This window comes from Branchiostoma lanceolatum, chromosome 16 (genome assembly GCF_035083965.1).
Source record: "Branchiostoma lanceolatum isolate klBraLanc5 chromosome 16, klBraLanc5.hap2, whole genome shotgun sequence".
NCBI classification, from domain to species: domain Eukaryota; kingdom Metazoa; phylum Chordata; class Leptocardii; order Amphioxiformes; family Branchiostomatidae; genus Branchiostoma; species Branchiostoma lanceolatum.
This window is the reverse complement of record NC_089737.1, coordinates 5,115,176-5,130,848: the sequence shown is the minus strand read 5'-3', so window position 1 is coordinate 5,130,848 and position 15,673 is coordinate 5,115,176. Positions and strand designations below refer to the sequence as shown.

At 42.0% G+C, this 15,673-nt stretch overlaps 1 protein-coding gene and 1 long non-coding RNA gene across 2 annotated transcripts; both read right to left on the bottom strand.

The window, feature by feature from the left end:
• Positions 1 to 1,057: 1,057 nt before the first annotated feature.
• LOC136421994 (uncharacterized) lies at positions 1,058 to 3,691 on the bottom strand. The gene is made up of 3 exons (XR_010753558.1): positions 3,301 to 3,691; positions 2,446 to 2,596; positions 1,058 to 2,063 (listed from the first exon to the last, which is right to left on the bottom strand). It is a non-coding gene; the product is annotated as an uncharacterized lncRNA (long non-coding RNA).
• An 88-nt stretch (positions 3,692 to 3,779) lies between these two features.
• On the bottom strand, positions 3,780 to 14,057 carry LOC136422166 (uncharacterized). Its single transcript, XM_066409812.1, has 12 exons — positions 13,944 to 14,057; positions 12,821 to 12,971; positions 11,867 to 11,935; positions 11,524 to 11,727; positions 10,881 to 11,028; positions 10,008 to 10,294; positions 7,159 to 7,322; positions 6,780 to 6,921; positions 4,963 to 5,226; positions 4,442 to 4,802; positions 3,940 to 4,109; positions 3,780 to 3,853 (listed from the first exon to the last, which is right to left on the bottom strand). The coding sequence occupies exons 1-12, from the start codon at positions 14,055 to 14,057 to the stop codon at positions 3,780 to 3,782; spliced, it is 2,148 nt and encodes a 715-aa protein (XP_066265909.1).
• Between the last annotated feature and the right edge of the window lie 1,616 nt (positions 14,058 to 15,673).

Below are 15,673 nucleotides of genomic sequence, written 5' to 3'. Positions count from 1 at the left end.
TTTCCATATTTTGGTCCCTAATATTGCTTTGGTTACCTTTAATGTTTGATGCGTTAAGGTCGTTGCCAGCTTGAAGTAGAACATTTTTTTCCTACATTTACAGACCACGTCAGAAATTTGCTTTGGGATCAATAAAATGGTGAAGGGAAATAAAAATGTGTGGCCTTTTATTATTATGTCAATGATACCTCAGGTCTATAGATTCAAATATGAGTAACCTACATTTAATTTTATGTTTCTTGTTTTTCCTTCTACAAAGAAATTTTATGTCAGCAAGAATACTATTCTGTATACAAGAATGTCTGTTTTAAGCACAAACAAGAATCCCTGTTTTAAGCACAAACAAGAATCCCTGTTTTGGGCACAAACAAGATCTAACAATTCTTCTTGAACTTTCTTAAACCAAGAAAGTTCAAGAAAATTATTCTAGTAGAATCAAATTTTCATGAAAAAATATCTTAAGGAAAGAATCTGTAAGAATAACATATCTAACCAAACAAAAAACGAATCTTATAATAAAAAGCAAAATACAATTTTTCTTATTTTTCTAGAAAATTCTTAATGGAAAACATCATGCTAGAAATATTTTCTTAACTTCAGAAAAAAAGGGAATAAAATTCTTTATGCAAGAATTGACATGGACAAGACTTCGCAGAAGGTTTCATGAATTTTTCTTGTTTTTCTTTGTATAAGAAAATATTTCTCAACATAAGAAAACAAGAAAAATAAGTAAAAACAAGAAAAACGATTTTTGGTAGACCATGGGCAACGGACTAATAGGCAGCCCAAAGGTAATGATTAAATTCACCTGATACTACTGCAATAGCAGTCATATTTTTCACATGATTTATGAAAGTTACTAGGTCACACTAGGCTTTCAGTAATAATAAGTAAGAAAAAAGTTTTTGTATCTTTGTCAAGCATTTATCATTTCTCCTCAAAAGGACTATTCAATACAAAGTGAAATCTTTACTGTCTATATACATTTAAGGTAATTGCATTTATGCGAAAAAAGGATTTGCAGACACTTAAAGGCTTTTTTTTTATTCTCATTGCAAGAAAGCAAAATCCAACTGTGATTCCACAGACAAATTTTATGCAGAGCAAACAGTTTTTAGTTCATCCATCATCTTGACAAAGAATCAAATTTAATTTCCATTAACTGTTAATAACTACACTATAATTGTGAATCGAAACACTCGTTTTCGGCAATTATTTATCAATAACCTACGATATCAATCACGTCAACTGATCACTAAAGTCAAATCAACATCACTCTATACAAAATATGAGGTGAGCAATATTTGCTTTGTGTTGAAATAGGGATGAAACATCGTCATGGAATTCAACAATACATATGAGCTTTCATGCTAATCACTCCATACAACATTTTTTATCTCCAAATATTGTTAATTGTATGAGACGCCATATTCGTCCTGGCTACATCATCAAGGATCTTTGTTTACTATATTCAGTACGATGGTAATCTGCAAAAGAAATGTATTAACACCACACAGTGATTGAACATAAAAACAAGTAGGTGGAATGGAATGAATAATGCTTCGGTCCCAATTGCACCGGTGCCCCTCGGGTGTGTAGTCTCGGCCGGACCCCGAAGATACAAATTTGTCCCGCGTAAGGGGGCTGGGGGGTGCATAACCTCCAGGTGGTCGCACAATTGGCTTACGGCGTCTATTTGCTACCGGGTCCCGCGTTCAATTTAAGTCTGAGCTAAATTGATTCGGACTCCCCGGCGGGCCAAAAAAATAGCCCGGCACCCGCAGGGTGTTCCATGGGTTCACATAGTGCTAAAAGTGCCCAAAGAAGCCCGTAAACTACCCGTCGAGGGCCCGTTTTTCAATTGGGACCGAAGCATAACTGGCAGATGACTCCATTTAGGCATTGATGCTGATGGCGACGTTGTCAGGGTCCAGGTATGCGTAGGGGACCTTCCCCTCCGTCTCCAGCTGTTCGTTCCGAGCCTTGATCTCTTCCGACAGGCAGTAGATTTGTTTCATGAACTGATCATGGACGTCCGGGTACAAATCTTGTATGGCCGAGAGCTAGAACATTTAGAATTAGGTACATTTAGAATTAGGTACATTTCTCCAAATTTGAGGGTAAAACGCTGCGTGCCTGCGAAGTTGGTGTGTTACGCCAATGGCTATATAGAAACTGATACAGAAGACAAAAGGATCAGCGATGCACAAAATGTAGCATACAACAAGCAGTTTTAAAGTGGGAAACATACCTTAATTCTGATGATGTTATTTAAACTAGCTTCTGTTGCAGACAGAAAACAGAAAACAGCCGTAAAGATTCTGCAAAGAAGGCTTTAGTTATCTAAACAACAATTCCATCATTTCTCCAATGATGGAAAAATCTCATTTACATTTGATGAAAGTTTCGAAGGGATATAAATATATAACTAAGTAAAACGTTTACCTTTATCAGTGGGGTGTCGGTCTTTAAGCTCAGAAGATACACCAACACGATCATCAGGGCAGTCATGGGAGGCGGCGGCAATGCGGCAAGAATAGTGGACTCCAACATGTCGTTTGGTCCGTCAGGCATCCACTGGGACAAATTAGGCGGCCTATGGAAATGATGAAAGACCAGATCTTCAACAAACTCCAAGGGATGGGGATGACTAAGAACTGACTGGAGGCTCTACGCCGAGAGAAGACAAACCTGGCGTGACCTTGCCACGTGTACGCATGTCTGTAGGCGCTATGCATCAGTTCCTGATGCTCGCGAATGATTGGTTATGGAAATAGTCAGGTCGTACATGCTTTTGTATTCTATGATGTGAAATCTATAACTTTTTCACAGTGATTTTAATGACAACTAAATGCTGCTAAATAAATGCCATATAACCTGCCTGGGTCTAACTAAAAACAATCACAATGAGGTGGTTGTTCCAAGTTTAACGAAGACCTGACAACCAATTCATTAATAATTGCATATCAACTGTCGTGGAAAAAGGGACCCTGCCGGATAGTTCACGTGCTGTATTTTTTTTGGCACTTTCGGTTGTGTTTCGGTTGTGACCCAACGTGCCCCCCCTGGGACACCCTGTGGCTACCGGGCTAATTTTGTGTGCGTCCGGGGCCCGCGGTGACTTTAAGTCGGACTTGAATTCAACCCTGGACCCTGTAACGTCGTGAGTGAACACCCCGCCACCTCCCGTACCCGGACAAATTTGTGGCATCGAGGCCCGGCCGGGACTACATCCCCGACGGGCACCGCCGCAATTTGGACCGAAGCATTAACTAATTGTTTGACATTGTGCAATATTACCTGTTTGGAACGAGGGAATAGTAGTCGTATTGTGGTAAGTTGAGGGAGGAGTGCTGGGCGGTCACGGTAAAAATGATGTTCGTCAGGCAGTCGATGAGCAGCCTCTTCCTCGAAATCTCGCGTGGAAACCCGTGAAGCTGTCCAGGACCTTCAATCATCTGGCAGAACCGTTGAAGAGCTAGAATTTGTGCATGCATCGATAGGATGATACAAAATGTATATGTAAAAACAGTATAACAGTATACACTTCTGTACGTTTGTTGACCGCATAGTGATGTCATCCTTGCGATTGTACATATGTAAATACTTTGCGTTTGGGATTGCATCTCATTTATATGTATAAGCAGCAACACCTATGCTGCATTGCTATGTGAACCAGTCGGAATTGCCTTTAAAAAGGTGACAAACGTCGGTGGAATAAATCTCTTGGTTGTGTAAAAAGAGTCTTTTGTATTCAGTATAATGTTCCTTGCAGTATACTAATACTGTATACTGTATTTGAGGCTGTTTCTGTTGCAAATAAGAGGACCGATTAATATTTCTTTGAACGTTCCTACACATGGGAGGCAAAATAGATAATTTGATGAAGTTTCTTCATTATTTCTATGGAAACAGTATATCTATTGGAAAGATAATAACCTTGATCAGCGGTGACAGCCAGGTCATTGGCGTATGTCTTGTCCACAAACCCGGTTACGTAAGTCTTGTAGATGTTCCACAGTTTGAAGCCATCATCACGGTAGAAGTAGCCATTTAGTCCATCTGATCCTGACTCGTCGAAGCCACGTCGCTTCAGCTCTTTGGGAAAACTAGAAATAACATAGAATGAAGCGTCTGTGTCTTATATGAAATAAGGATTACAGGCAGATGAAGTATTTGGATCTGGCGTAAATTTCAAAACAAAATATAGCTAGCTCCACATCCCATGTAATTCTCGGCTTCCTGACTTCATCAGCAGCAGCGTTCATATCCTGCATGCCGACGAAATAGATATCGATATGGACCCAGCCTTCAGGAACATATTTGGACCCAGCAGGGCAACTACATACGGATACACACCAACATTAGAAACGTTTATTCCAGAAAAGTAGATGGACACATCGTGAACACTTTAGAAAGTTATTTTAAATGCAGTCCTTACGCCATATCCATGAAATTGTATTTGCGATATTCATTGATGAGAATGGAGAATGTTCCGATAGCAGACACAGCAAAAAGAGGTTCCACCAGCGGAAAAACACGAGATACTAGCGTGTGACGGGCCAGGTGGTTGATGCCGATGGTGTCCTTGAAGTGCGGCAGCAACAGGCGGTGGATGGGGTGGTCTGGCGGCAGGTTGGCGTGCAGGGACACTACGATAGGCTCCATGGCGATATGAGTGTAGCCCAGATGATACAGAAACTCATGAACATTAGCGTCTGCCTCCATCACATGCATCTTGGCGAATAGGTACTTGTTGGGATGGGTCTTTGCTGTTTCTGGCGAGTACACTTCATTCTTGGCTAAATCAAATATATAACAAATATTTTTTGTCACGTTTCATAATAATTACGTACTATAGAATCAAAAGTAAATTTGAGCTCGGAGGTAAGTTTGTGTCCTGAAAACGCAATTTCTCTAAAACTCAAAGATTTATGTATATATATATATATATATACTTACCTTTATCTCTTGTGAGTTGAATGCCGAGTATGTTCAGGCGAGAATCCCCGTCTGGTAGCGTCTCTTTGTACATTAGTAGAATTGGTGCGTAGAAACATTTGCCTGGGCTTTTTGGCGCTGCAAGCATGGGTGCGTAGTCTACCATGAAGAGCCTGTTCTCTTCCATAAGCTGCAGGGTGGTCGTCCCTTGGCCCTTTAGCTCAAACATCTCGGCTGGAATCCGAGACTTGTCTCTACACGCAGTCAGCACCATCGGGTTGGTTCCTAGATTTGCGAACAAATCAGCAAACAAACAAATTCATTCTACTTTTTTTCTTCAAATTAAGTTCTTATTAAGTCTATGATATCATTAAACCTAAGAAAGAAAACTAAAGTAGCATCAAATGTAAATTAACAATATATTGCGAACAACATACGTGAATATTAACCCTATTCAGACCGGGGGCGGGGCTTTGGGGGCTAATTTGATGACGTCATAGGTCAACATCCAAGATGGCGGCTATATCATTAGTTTAGGTATAAGAACTTTCTCTTCAAATTCGTCACTTGTATTTTTTATACAAAAAAACGTTGAAATAAGCGTTTTTAGTCTATTTTCATTATGTTATATTGGGGGTTATTTGCTGAAAAAATTGTATTTTTTAAAATTCAAGATGGCGGACCCAAGATGGCGGATATAGCTAAAAGATATATGATGTTATCTTCTGACGTCTGAATAGGGCAAAGGAAGAACCTAAATTCAGAACTTGGAATCTTTTAGAAATCTGAAAAGATAGGATATGGAGGCCTTTAAATGTAAACCCTTCCCACCGATGACAACTATCTAGTACATGTTTCAATTAAATCAACAGGTTGTTAAGAAAATAAAGCATTTGAGCTATTTCTCTCTATGTAAGTCAAGAACACCCTCCTGAAAGCAGAGCCCCTATCGCTCGATTCGTTGGCTCGCTCGCGTAAGGGCCCTGCTCTTTAGTCCCGGTAGACACTGTTCTGGCGACGTCGCCACCAAAACAGCTTCAGCCAATCAGAGGGATTGCTAATCTCGAGCAAAAGCGCTGGGAAGCTATCAACCAGCAGGTTACGTCTCACATCGTTACTTTAAGTTCAGAACAAATTAACCGCCAAATTGTTCCAAAAAAGGATAGATCATTTATTATTCATGAGCAACTGTCAGTAGCGTCGCCAGAACCGTGCCTACCGGGGCTAAAGAGCAGGGCGCTTACGCGAACGAGCTAACGAATCGAGCGAAAGGGGCTCTGCTTTCAGGAGGGTGGTCAAGAAATATCTTGTGTCTTCCTCCCCAATCATGTTTGCCATGGATACTTATTGATTTGGGAGACTTACCCTGAAGGTAACCTGAGCGAGGCGAAATTTACCACAAAAGATGGCATACCTATATTGCAATAAAGGCTTTTATTTAGGATGTACTCTAGCCCTTTCCAGCCTCGTTTTGGTGCATGAGGCAGGGAAATTCAAAATGGCCGCTGTAACTGTATTAACTGTAATAACTTTATTGAACAACAATTGTACAAGGTACAAAGTATGGCATCCACTGGTACATAGATAAAATTCTATTAGGCTAATCAATCGATATATCTAATACAATATGGTGAAGTATTATGGGATGACAGTTGCATTTTACAATCAATGGAGGAGTTTCTAACGTCTAGACATTCTTTATTAACATATTTTCCAATGTATGCCATGCAGGGGTTGTCACATGTTATTATGTACTTAAATTTGCTGTTCAAGTCCATTGAGATGAAACCTGGTAAATACGACGATAGCATTGAGTATAGTGAATTTAGTAGCCTTACCTTGAAGGTACTGGCGACAGAACTCTTGGTCAGTTTGCCACTCCTTGATCAGCCTCTCGTTGACTGGCATGTAGCGACCGAGTTGGGCCTCCCAAGGGTCCCACGTCCCCTTACCTTCCATCAGGCGAATAGTCAGACCAGCCTTTGTTGTAACATTGGTAGAAAAGCTTTATCAATATCTAACTAGAAATATAAACAGATCGAGTACAGCCATTGTCAAGAAACGTCCGAAATTGTTACCTGCTAATATGATCCTTGTCTGAACAAACGTAAATGTATACCACGTCTAACCTTACATCAGCAATTCTGATCACAAACCTTTATCAATTTAGGAAATATGTACGTATATTGAACAATATAACGAAGGCTTATCTCTTACCTGGGATTCGACAAAGTCCATTATTTTTGCGAAAATCCACCCAAATTTGGCGGGAGTGAATAACTCAGCTGCCGGCAAAGGTACACATTCAGCCGGAAGCTCCTCCATAGGTACATCGGGATGGCTCTGGATGCGGGCTGGACGTCTGAGCTCATACTTTTGCCCTGTTAGAATTCACAAAATACTCAATGCTTGCAGACAAAATGATGCCCGAGGTCGACTTCGAGTGTTTTCAGATATCAAAACAGAATTAGAATGGACCCGGAGCAAAAAAGAAAATAAGATATTTCAGGAGGTAGGTTACCAGGCGATCTGCAATCTCTGCTCTTCTGATCTGGCAAACAACCATTGTTGATTTCGACAACTGGTCTATATGCACTACCAATCACACTTTGTGAAATTCTCATCCTCCCAGCAGACTCGATATGTTCATTACCTCCCATAGCGGTCCTGCCCTTTCGAGCCCCTGAACGCGCTTCTGGTGACGTCACCACCAAAAGCTTTCAGCCAATCAGTGGGGTTGCTAAAGCACATCTCGAGCTAAGCCGCAAAGGACGCTGGGAAGCTATCAGTCAAAAAGCTTAGGTCTTACATCACTACTTAATTATTCATGAGCAACTAACGACTGTTTGTGCCAAATAAGGATAGCTCATGAATTATTTATGAGCAACTGTCAACGAGCGGGTTTCAGCGCTGATAATTAAAGGATGGTGGAAATTTGGCGGAGTTTCCATGTAAGACATCACGAATCGCCGGCGAATGCACCCGGATTCACGGCGACATGCCGACCTGCGTGCCGATTACCGGCGCTACGAATGTCCCTTGCTCGCACGTAAATGTTGCCCGACTTGTGTGGGTCCACATCACGAAATCGTAGGCGAATGCATCCAGACACACGGCGACATACCGGCCTGCGTGCCGATTACCGGCGCTACGAACGTCCCATGCTCGCACGTAAATGTTTCCCGACTCGTCTGGGTCGACTTCTTCTTCGGGGCAGACGGAGCTGTCTTCCGCCTAAGTCGAATTTGGCACCCGGTGGTAGAGGAGGTCACTATTCTTAGACGAAAGAAGGAATAGGCAGCGCTACTCTAAGGCTTGTGGTATAAGTGGTACACGGTGGTATAGGTGGTTTTCATACTGAGACGAGCGAAGGAATAGGCAGCGCTACTCTAAGGCTTGTGGTATGAGTGGTACACAGTGGTATAGGTGGTTTTCATCATATACCACCGTGTACCACTTATGGCTTGTGCTATAAGTGGTACACGGTGGTATAGGTGGTTTTCATACTGAGACGAGTGAAGGAATAGGCAGCGCTACTCTAAGGCTTGTGGTATTAGTGGTACACGGTGGCATAGGTGGTTTTCATACTGAGGCAAGTGAAGGAATAGGCATCGCTAATCTAATAAGGCTTGTGGTATAAGTGGTACACGGTGGTTTAGGTGGTTTTCATACTTAGACGAGTGAAGGAATAGGCATCGCTACTCTAAGGCTTGTGGTATAAGTGGTACAAGCTGGTATAAGTGGTTTCCATACTGAGACGAGCGAAGGAATAGGCAGTGCTACTCTAAGACTTGTGGTATAAGTGGTACACGTTGGTATAGGTGGTTTTCATCATAAACCACCGTGTACCACTTATGGCGTGTGGTATTAGTGGTACACGGTGGTATAGGCGGTTTTCATACTTAGACGAGTGAAGGAATAGGCATCGCTACTCTAAGGCTTGTGGTATAAGTGGTACACGGTGGTATAGGTGGTTTCCATACTGAGACGAGTGAAGGAATAGGCAGCGCTACTCTAACGCTACTCTTATCCTATACCACCGTGTACCACTTATACCACAAGCCATAAGTGGTACACGGTGGTATATGATAAAAACCACCTATACCACCGTGTACCACTTATACCACAAGCCATAAGTGGTACACGGTGGTATATGATGAAAACCACCTATACCACCGTGTACCACTTATACCACAAGCCTTAGAGTAGCAATGCCTATTCCTTCACTCGTCTAAGTATGAAAACCACCTATACCACCGTGTACCACTTATAGCACAAGCCTTAGAGTAGCACTGCCTATACCTTCACTCGTCTAAGTATGAAAACCGCCTATACCACCGTGTACCACTCATACCACAAGCCTTAGAGTAGCGATGCCTATTCCTTCACTCGTCAAAGTATGAAAACCACCTATACCACCGTGTACCACTTATACCACAAGCCTTAGAGTAGCACTGCCTATACCTTCACTCGTCTAAGTATGAAAACCACCTATACCACCGTGTACCACTTATACCATAAGCCTTAGAGTAGCGCTGCCTATTCCTTCACTCGTCTAAGTATGAAAACCACTTATACAACCGTGCACCACAAGCCTTAGAGTAGCGCTGCCTATTCCTTCTCTCGTCTAAGAATAGTGACCTCCTCTATCACCGGGTGCCAAATTCGACTTAGGCGGAAGACAGCTCCGTCTGCCCCGAAGAAGAAGTCGACCCAGACGAGTCGAGAAACATTTACGTGCGAGCATGGGACGTTCGTAGCTAGCGCCGGTAATCGGCACGCAGGCCAGTATGTCGCCGTGTGTCTGGGTGCATTCGCCTACGATTTCGTGATGTGGACCCACACAAGTCGGGCAACATTTACGTGCGAGCAAGGGACGTTCGCAGCGCCGGTAATCGGCACGCAGGTCGGCATGTCGCCATTTATCCGGGTGCATTCGCCGGCGATTTCGTGATGTCTTACATGGAAACTCCGCCGGAAATTTTGAGAATCTCACAAAACCAAAGGTAGACATCGTATTGCATTTACAAATATCGCACACTTTCATGACTAAGAAGAAAACTTACCAGATCCCATGAATGCAATGACAAGGTTGGTGAACTCATCCTTAATGACATCCAGCTCCATCTTGAAGACTGGGGCTAAGAACGGTACGACAATCTCTTTGACGAGTTTATCGTCCTGTTCAACAGCTTCCCTCGGCTTGTCGTGCATCTTCGGGTACAGCCGGACGTGGATAGTGCCTCCTCCCTGCACATCCAGTGACAGCTTGTTCTCTTTGTTCGATGTAAGTTCATCCAGACTGACCATCGCTGTACCCATGACGCCATCCTGCCCTACCTTCTTCCGATCCCTACAAGAGGTTAAATTTTTGCAATTAAAAATCACGAAAATAACATTAGAATGAGTGTGTTTGCGTTCTGAACAACTTTATTAGTCACCAAGAAAAGCGGCAAATCATAATGCAAACCACAACTGAAGCATCCACGTCCATTCCGAAACAAAAATCGGCGATGTCGTAACATAGGAATGGTGAACAGCACCTCAGATAGGAATCAGAAAAAGGACTATTTCGACACAGTTGCAGTGAAAAGCATACTAATCAACAGTGGCAAATCTTCATGGATGTAGAAAGAACTAGAGTTAAGTATTTGTGCTACATATACTTCAGGTTTGCTATGTTAGTTTAACGATTACGAGGCCTTTTTATGAATATGAATTGGTATTGAATTTTTCTTTTTATTTGAGTTGAATGTGTGATAGTTGTGTGCCGATTTGTTAAAAATAGAGAGAACGCTAGCCACCCAAAAAACACCCCTCCCAATAGAATGGTATGGCGACCCTGTGACGTCAAAATTCAAGATGGCGGCCACCAGACTTACCAACGGATCCAACAAAAGTTTTGCTACGCAAAATGTAATGAATGTCTGAATACTTACATTATGGTAAAAATCATACACTTGGTGCGTGAGGTTATGGGAACGGTCAGACGCTCATCCCAGTCAGGGTTTGGTGAATGGCAGCAGATTTTTGTAGTCACAGGCCTGCTATCGTTAACAGCCAGTACCACATACGGGTTGGCAGTAACTAAAAGATAAAAGAAAGAAATTTGTCTATGATTGACCTCAGAGTATGTAACTTTCATGTTACATAATACAATGTAGTTGCACCCTCCTGAAAGCAGAGCCCCTATCGCTCGATTCGTTACCTCACTCGCGTAGGGGCCCTGCTCTTCACCCCCAGTAGACACGCTTCTGGCGACGTCACCACCAAAACAGCTTTCAGCCAATCAGAGGGTTTGCTAACGCACTGCTCAGGCAAAACCACAAAAGACGCTGGGAAGCTATAAACTAATCAGATTACGTCTCGCATCGTTACATTAGGTTCAGAACACATTAACGGCCAAATAGTGCCTAATAAGGATAGCTCATTAATTATTGATGAGAAAATGTCAGTAACGTCGCCAAAAGCGTGTCTATCGGGGGTGAAGACCAGGGCCCCAACGCGAGCGAGCCGAATCGAGCGATAGGGGCTCTGCTTTCAGGAGGGTGAATAGTTGTAAATAGGCTTTAAAGCGCTCACACAAGCTTTTGTTCCTCCGAGCCAGATCTGACGCGCTCCCAACAACGACCTCTAGCGTCCCGACCTCGGAGGGAAAGAGCTGCTGGAGTCCGTTGATGCACGACATGTACACTCCCTTCTGGCTTTTCTGGACAGTGGACAGGCCAAGGGGCGTGCTGAGGTCAAAGGTGGCCTCAAACTTGACTTCAGTCGCCTTCTTTTCAACTGCAAAAGATTTGGAGGGGACAAATTGTCTAAAATTGCATAATTCTTGATCTTACATTTTTTATTTAATGATTTCTATGAATTAGACGTATAGAACTTTCTTTCGAAACAGCAAATGGCTTTACAAACTGATTCTTACCCGTTGTCAAGGCAACAGTTTCGTAAACATCGTACAAGGCAAACTTGACTTTAGTCTCCTTTTTTCCAACTGCAAGATTTTCAGGGGGGACATATTGTCTAAAATCGAATAATTCTATTTTGTTATGTTCTTTCTCTATAAATTAGTACAGCAAATGGCTTTAAAAACTGCGTTTTACCTGTTGTCATGGTAACAGTTGTGTAAACATTGTGCAAGGCAACCGGCGGTGGGGGCTCCATAGACAAGAGACTGTAAATCTGTATGAGCAAGAAGGCAACGCCATAGTCACATGTACCTTAAAGGCACCCAGAGCATTTTATAAGACTTGAAAATTGGAAATATTCTAGTTGGTGTAATCTTTATAAAATTGACAATTAATTCCACTGTTTACCACATTTGCGTTCGGATTTCTTATCAAAAGTGCGCAAAAACGGTACAAAAAATAATCTACATGTTAATCTTTTAGTTTCACGCGCCTACTGTTAATACTGTAGATACCAAAGCCCCGCCCACTTCCGTCAAAACATAAAAATGCAAATATTTGACGGAAATGCAAATTTGACGATATCATTTGCCAAACCACTAATTGTTAATTGTAATGGACAGTCAAGATCAGTCTATTAGGGCTTGGTTTTCTATCAGCTCTCACCACACGACGACATTGATTGTATCTTTGCTCATTTAATCTCTATATTTAATTGTTTAGTGTTATTAAAACTTAATATCTGTAGGAATGACTAGAAAGTTGAGCTTTTGAATTAAAGTTTCGAGCCTCATAAAATGCTCTGGATGCCTTTAAAGATTATCATCATGATGCTGACTACTGGATATCAAGTTTACAAGAAAAACAACAGTAAGGAGTTAACAATATGTGAGCATATTTGTTTGAAACCAATATCTATCTAATCACAAAGTATACCACTAGCATATATCACCCAAAGAGTAGTGTCTGACTTGCCTCCATGTGATTCTCATCATCTCTCCATTCCAACCTCTCTCTGACCTTTCTCTTAGGCATTACCATCACCCGGATGCAGCCCCGTACGTCATTTCCGGGTGCCTCGATCTCAATGTTGTCGAAGATATTCCAGATCTTCAAGCGTCCCTTCAGGAAAAAAAAGGCGAGAAAACAATAAGTAAGCAGTGTCAAAGGGAGCGACAATAGTTGAAAATCGCAGCAGAGATGATGCCTGTACAGTCCAACACAAAGTGCCGAAAGGCGGCCATCTTGGCGTCACCGCTAGCAACGCCGCTCTCGTGCCACTATTTTCCGATCTCGTTCCCAAAAAGCTTGATGTTCGAAAATTCGTGTTCTGAAACAGGCGTGCTGTTTGAGCAATCTAAAGTGATATACAAGCAACTGTATAAAATTTTGAAACAGTCAAACGTTTCAGACAGCATCTTTCGTCAGTGACAAATGGAAGAACTGGAGAACCATGTTTTATACCAAAACTCTGAATCGATATGCATATGGCAACGACGTACATGTAAGTATGACGTTATCTTTTTATAGCCAGGGTGCCATCCTATTTCTACCGGGGTAGCGAGTGTAGGAGCCCCGGTAGAAATAGGATTTTTTTTTTAGGGTAGCGAGTGTAGGAGCCCCGGTAGAAATAGGAAGGCACCCAGGCCAGGCTAATATTTTTACAGAATTAAAAGAATTATCCAGTTGCTTGAGTAACTGTTTTTGGCGTATCTTATTGCCTAGATGTCTAACCTTCATTGTTGGCGCTGTTAAGATACCCCGTCACAAAGGGGAGTTATGTCACGGAAGGGATTTAGCCACGGAAGGGAGTTTGCTACGGAAGGGAGTTTGGCATTCTTCCCCGCCAATAATCAACACGTTCCCAGGACAGTTTGCTTCTCCCAGCATGCTATTGGCGGAAAATACGATCTCTTTCCCAGGACCGTCTGTGCGACGAACCCAGGCGCCGCGCCACTTAGCGCTCATGCGTATAATGTATTCCAGAAAAGACTCGTACACGCATTCAGTGTTGGAATAGTGCTGTTTATTAGGACGCTGCGGAGGAGCGTGAGATGCAAACGTGATTAGACTTCACATATTGCAGTTTCTTACCTGTCCAAATGGCCTAAATGCCTTCCACACGTCTTGGACGGGTCCCGCAACCTTTCCACTGGCGGTTGTGAGGTACTTGCCTTTCTTAAACCCGGGGCGTACAAGTTTTTCCATTCTGGAGACCTACAGATTATATATAAAGGCTTGTTAAAAGGCCGAGTGGGATATGTGGCTCGCACTCAGTGAAATGTGCAAAATAACGATTTCAGGTTTGAAAAATAGATGATCTCATTTTCAGAAAATGAGTTAGATCATTATTTCGTTAGGAAAATGTCTCTATTAATATTGACCACGTCGTTACAGTAAATATAAAGAGCCAATAAAGACATAACATACCGCGAATTCTAAGTTTATACAATCATGGACCATTGTAGTGTTTGTGGTGTATATTCTATTCATCGAGACTAATCCTAGTTGTTTATAGCAACGGATGCCCTTAAGGCATTAATCTGCGGGACCCATTGTGAACTACATCTCGGTACTTTCGGTTCGTAAGCAACAAATGTCAGTAGCAATAACGGTTATGTAGTTAGTAGCAGCTATTGTTTGTTTGTGTCTTTATTTAATCTTGATAAAGCTCTAATCGTAACAGTTATGAATAAGTGTATAATGCGTTGCTAGGAATGCTTATCGTGCTCTAAATCCTTTTTTGTTGTTGTTTGATACAGTGTCGTCCAGTTACATTACACGTGCGATATCCTAAGTATGTCATCCGTATAACTGATAACTAATGAAGAAAGCGTATCTCATGATCACTGTCAATTCCTTCAAATTCCATACTGACGAGAAAGATATGCTAGCTTATTAGCCGTTATACATGGACACACCGTAGGCTTTTTCTTAGTGAAGTGTGAAAGTGTGAAAAATAGTGATGTTGGTTTCGAAAAAAAACATGATCATAAGCTTATTTTTTAGGCACTCATACATTATGACATTCGTTTCCGACAACTCATGTTACAACACTACACCTGTGCGTGTGCATATATAGCATCTGATAAGCTTGGACATTTTTCTCACAAAGTATGATTCAGGAAAGATGTAAATGTACGATATGCTGAATTATTTATAACTGGTTTGATTAGAGATCATAGATCTAGAGTCACGTAGTTCTCACAGGAAGATTAAAGAGGCAGTCCACATCCAGTTGGAACGCGCTGAGATGAACCGTACCAGAGGTTGGGAGCTGCCCAAGTCCTACTTACCCCTACTCCGCAAGAAGGCGGGGGAGGCAAGAAGATCGTCACAAGTCTCGGCCTAGTCTCGTTCTCGCGAGACTAGGCCACTCCGTGAACAAGACGAACAGGAGTCGTCGAAAATTTGGAGGTGCGTATTTCGCTACCCTTTTCCAAAGTCACTGTTCGAAGAATTTTCTTATAACTGTCATGAAACGTGACTGATGAATTTATTCAACGATGGTTTGATTAGAGATTAATCGAGATTTTAGATAAAGTCCCAAACAGACAACAGTCGCTACTGACTACATAAACCTATTGTTAATGATATTTGCTGCTTACGAACCGAAAGCACCGAGTTTTAGTTCACAATTGGTACGGCAGAATATTGCCTTAAGGTATTCTTTGCTAAAAACAAATAGCGTAAGCCTCAATGAATAGTATCCACGCTACAAACACTACAATGGTCCCAGATTATACCACTCGATTGTAACATTATATCAAAGACTTATGCTAGTCCTTATTGTATTAGCAGTTAGTTACGATGTTAAGTTTTGT

Excerpts from the sequence above, each read along its gene's own strand:
- LOC136422166 (XM_066409812.1), bottom strand. The coding sequence starts at position 14,057 with ATGGAAAAACTTGTACGCCCCGGGTTTAAGAAAGGCAAGTACCTCACA. Across the intron at positions 12,972-13,943 it reads CATTTAGGCCATTTGGACAG|GGACGCTTGAAGATCTGGAA; the intron begins GTAAGAAACTGC and ends TTTTTCCTGAAG. Across the intron at positions 10,295-10,880 it reads TGTATGATTTTTACCATAAT|GGATCGGAAGAAGGTAGGGC; the intron begins GTAAGTATTCAG and ends AACCTCTTGTAG.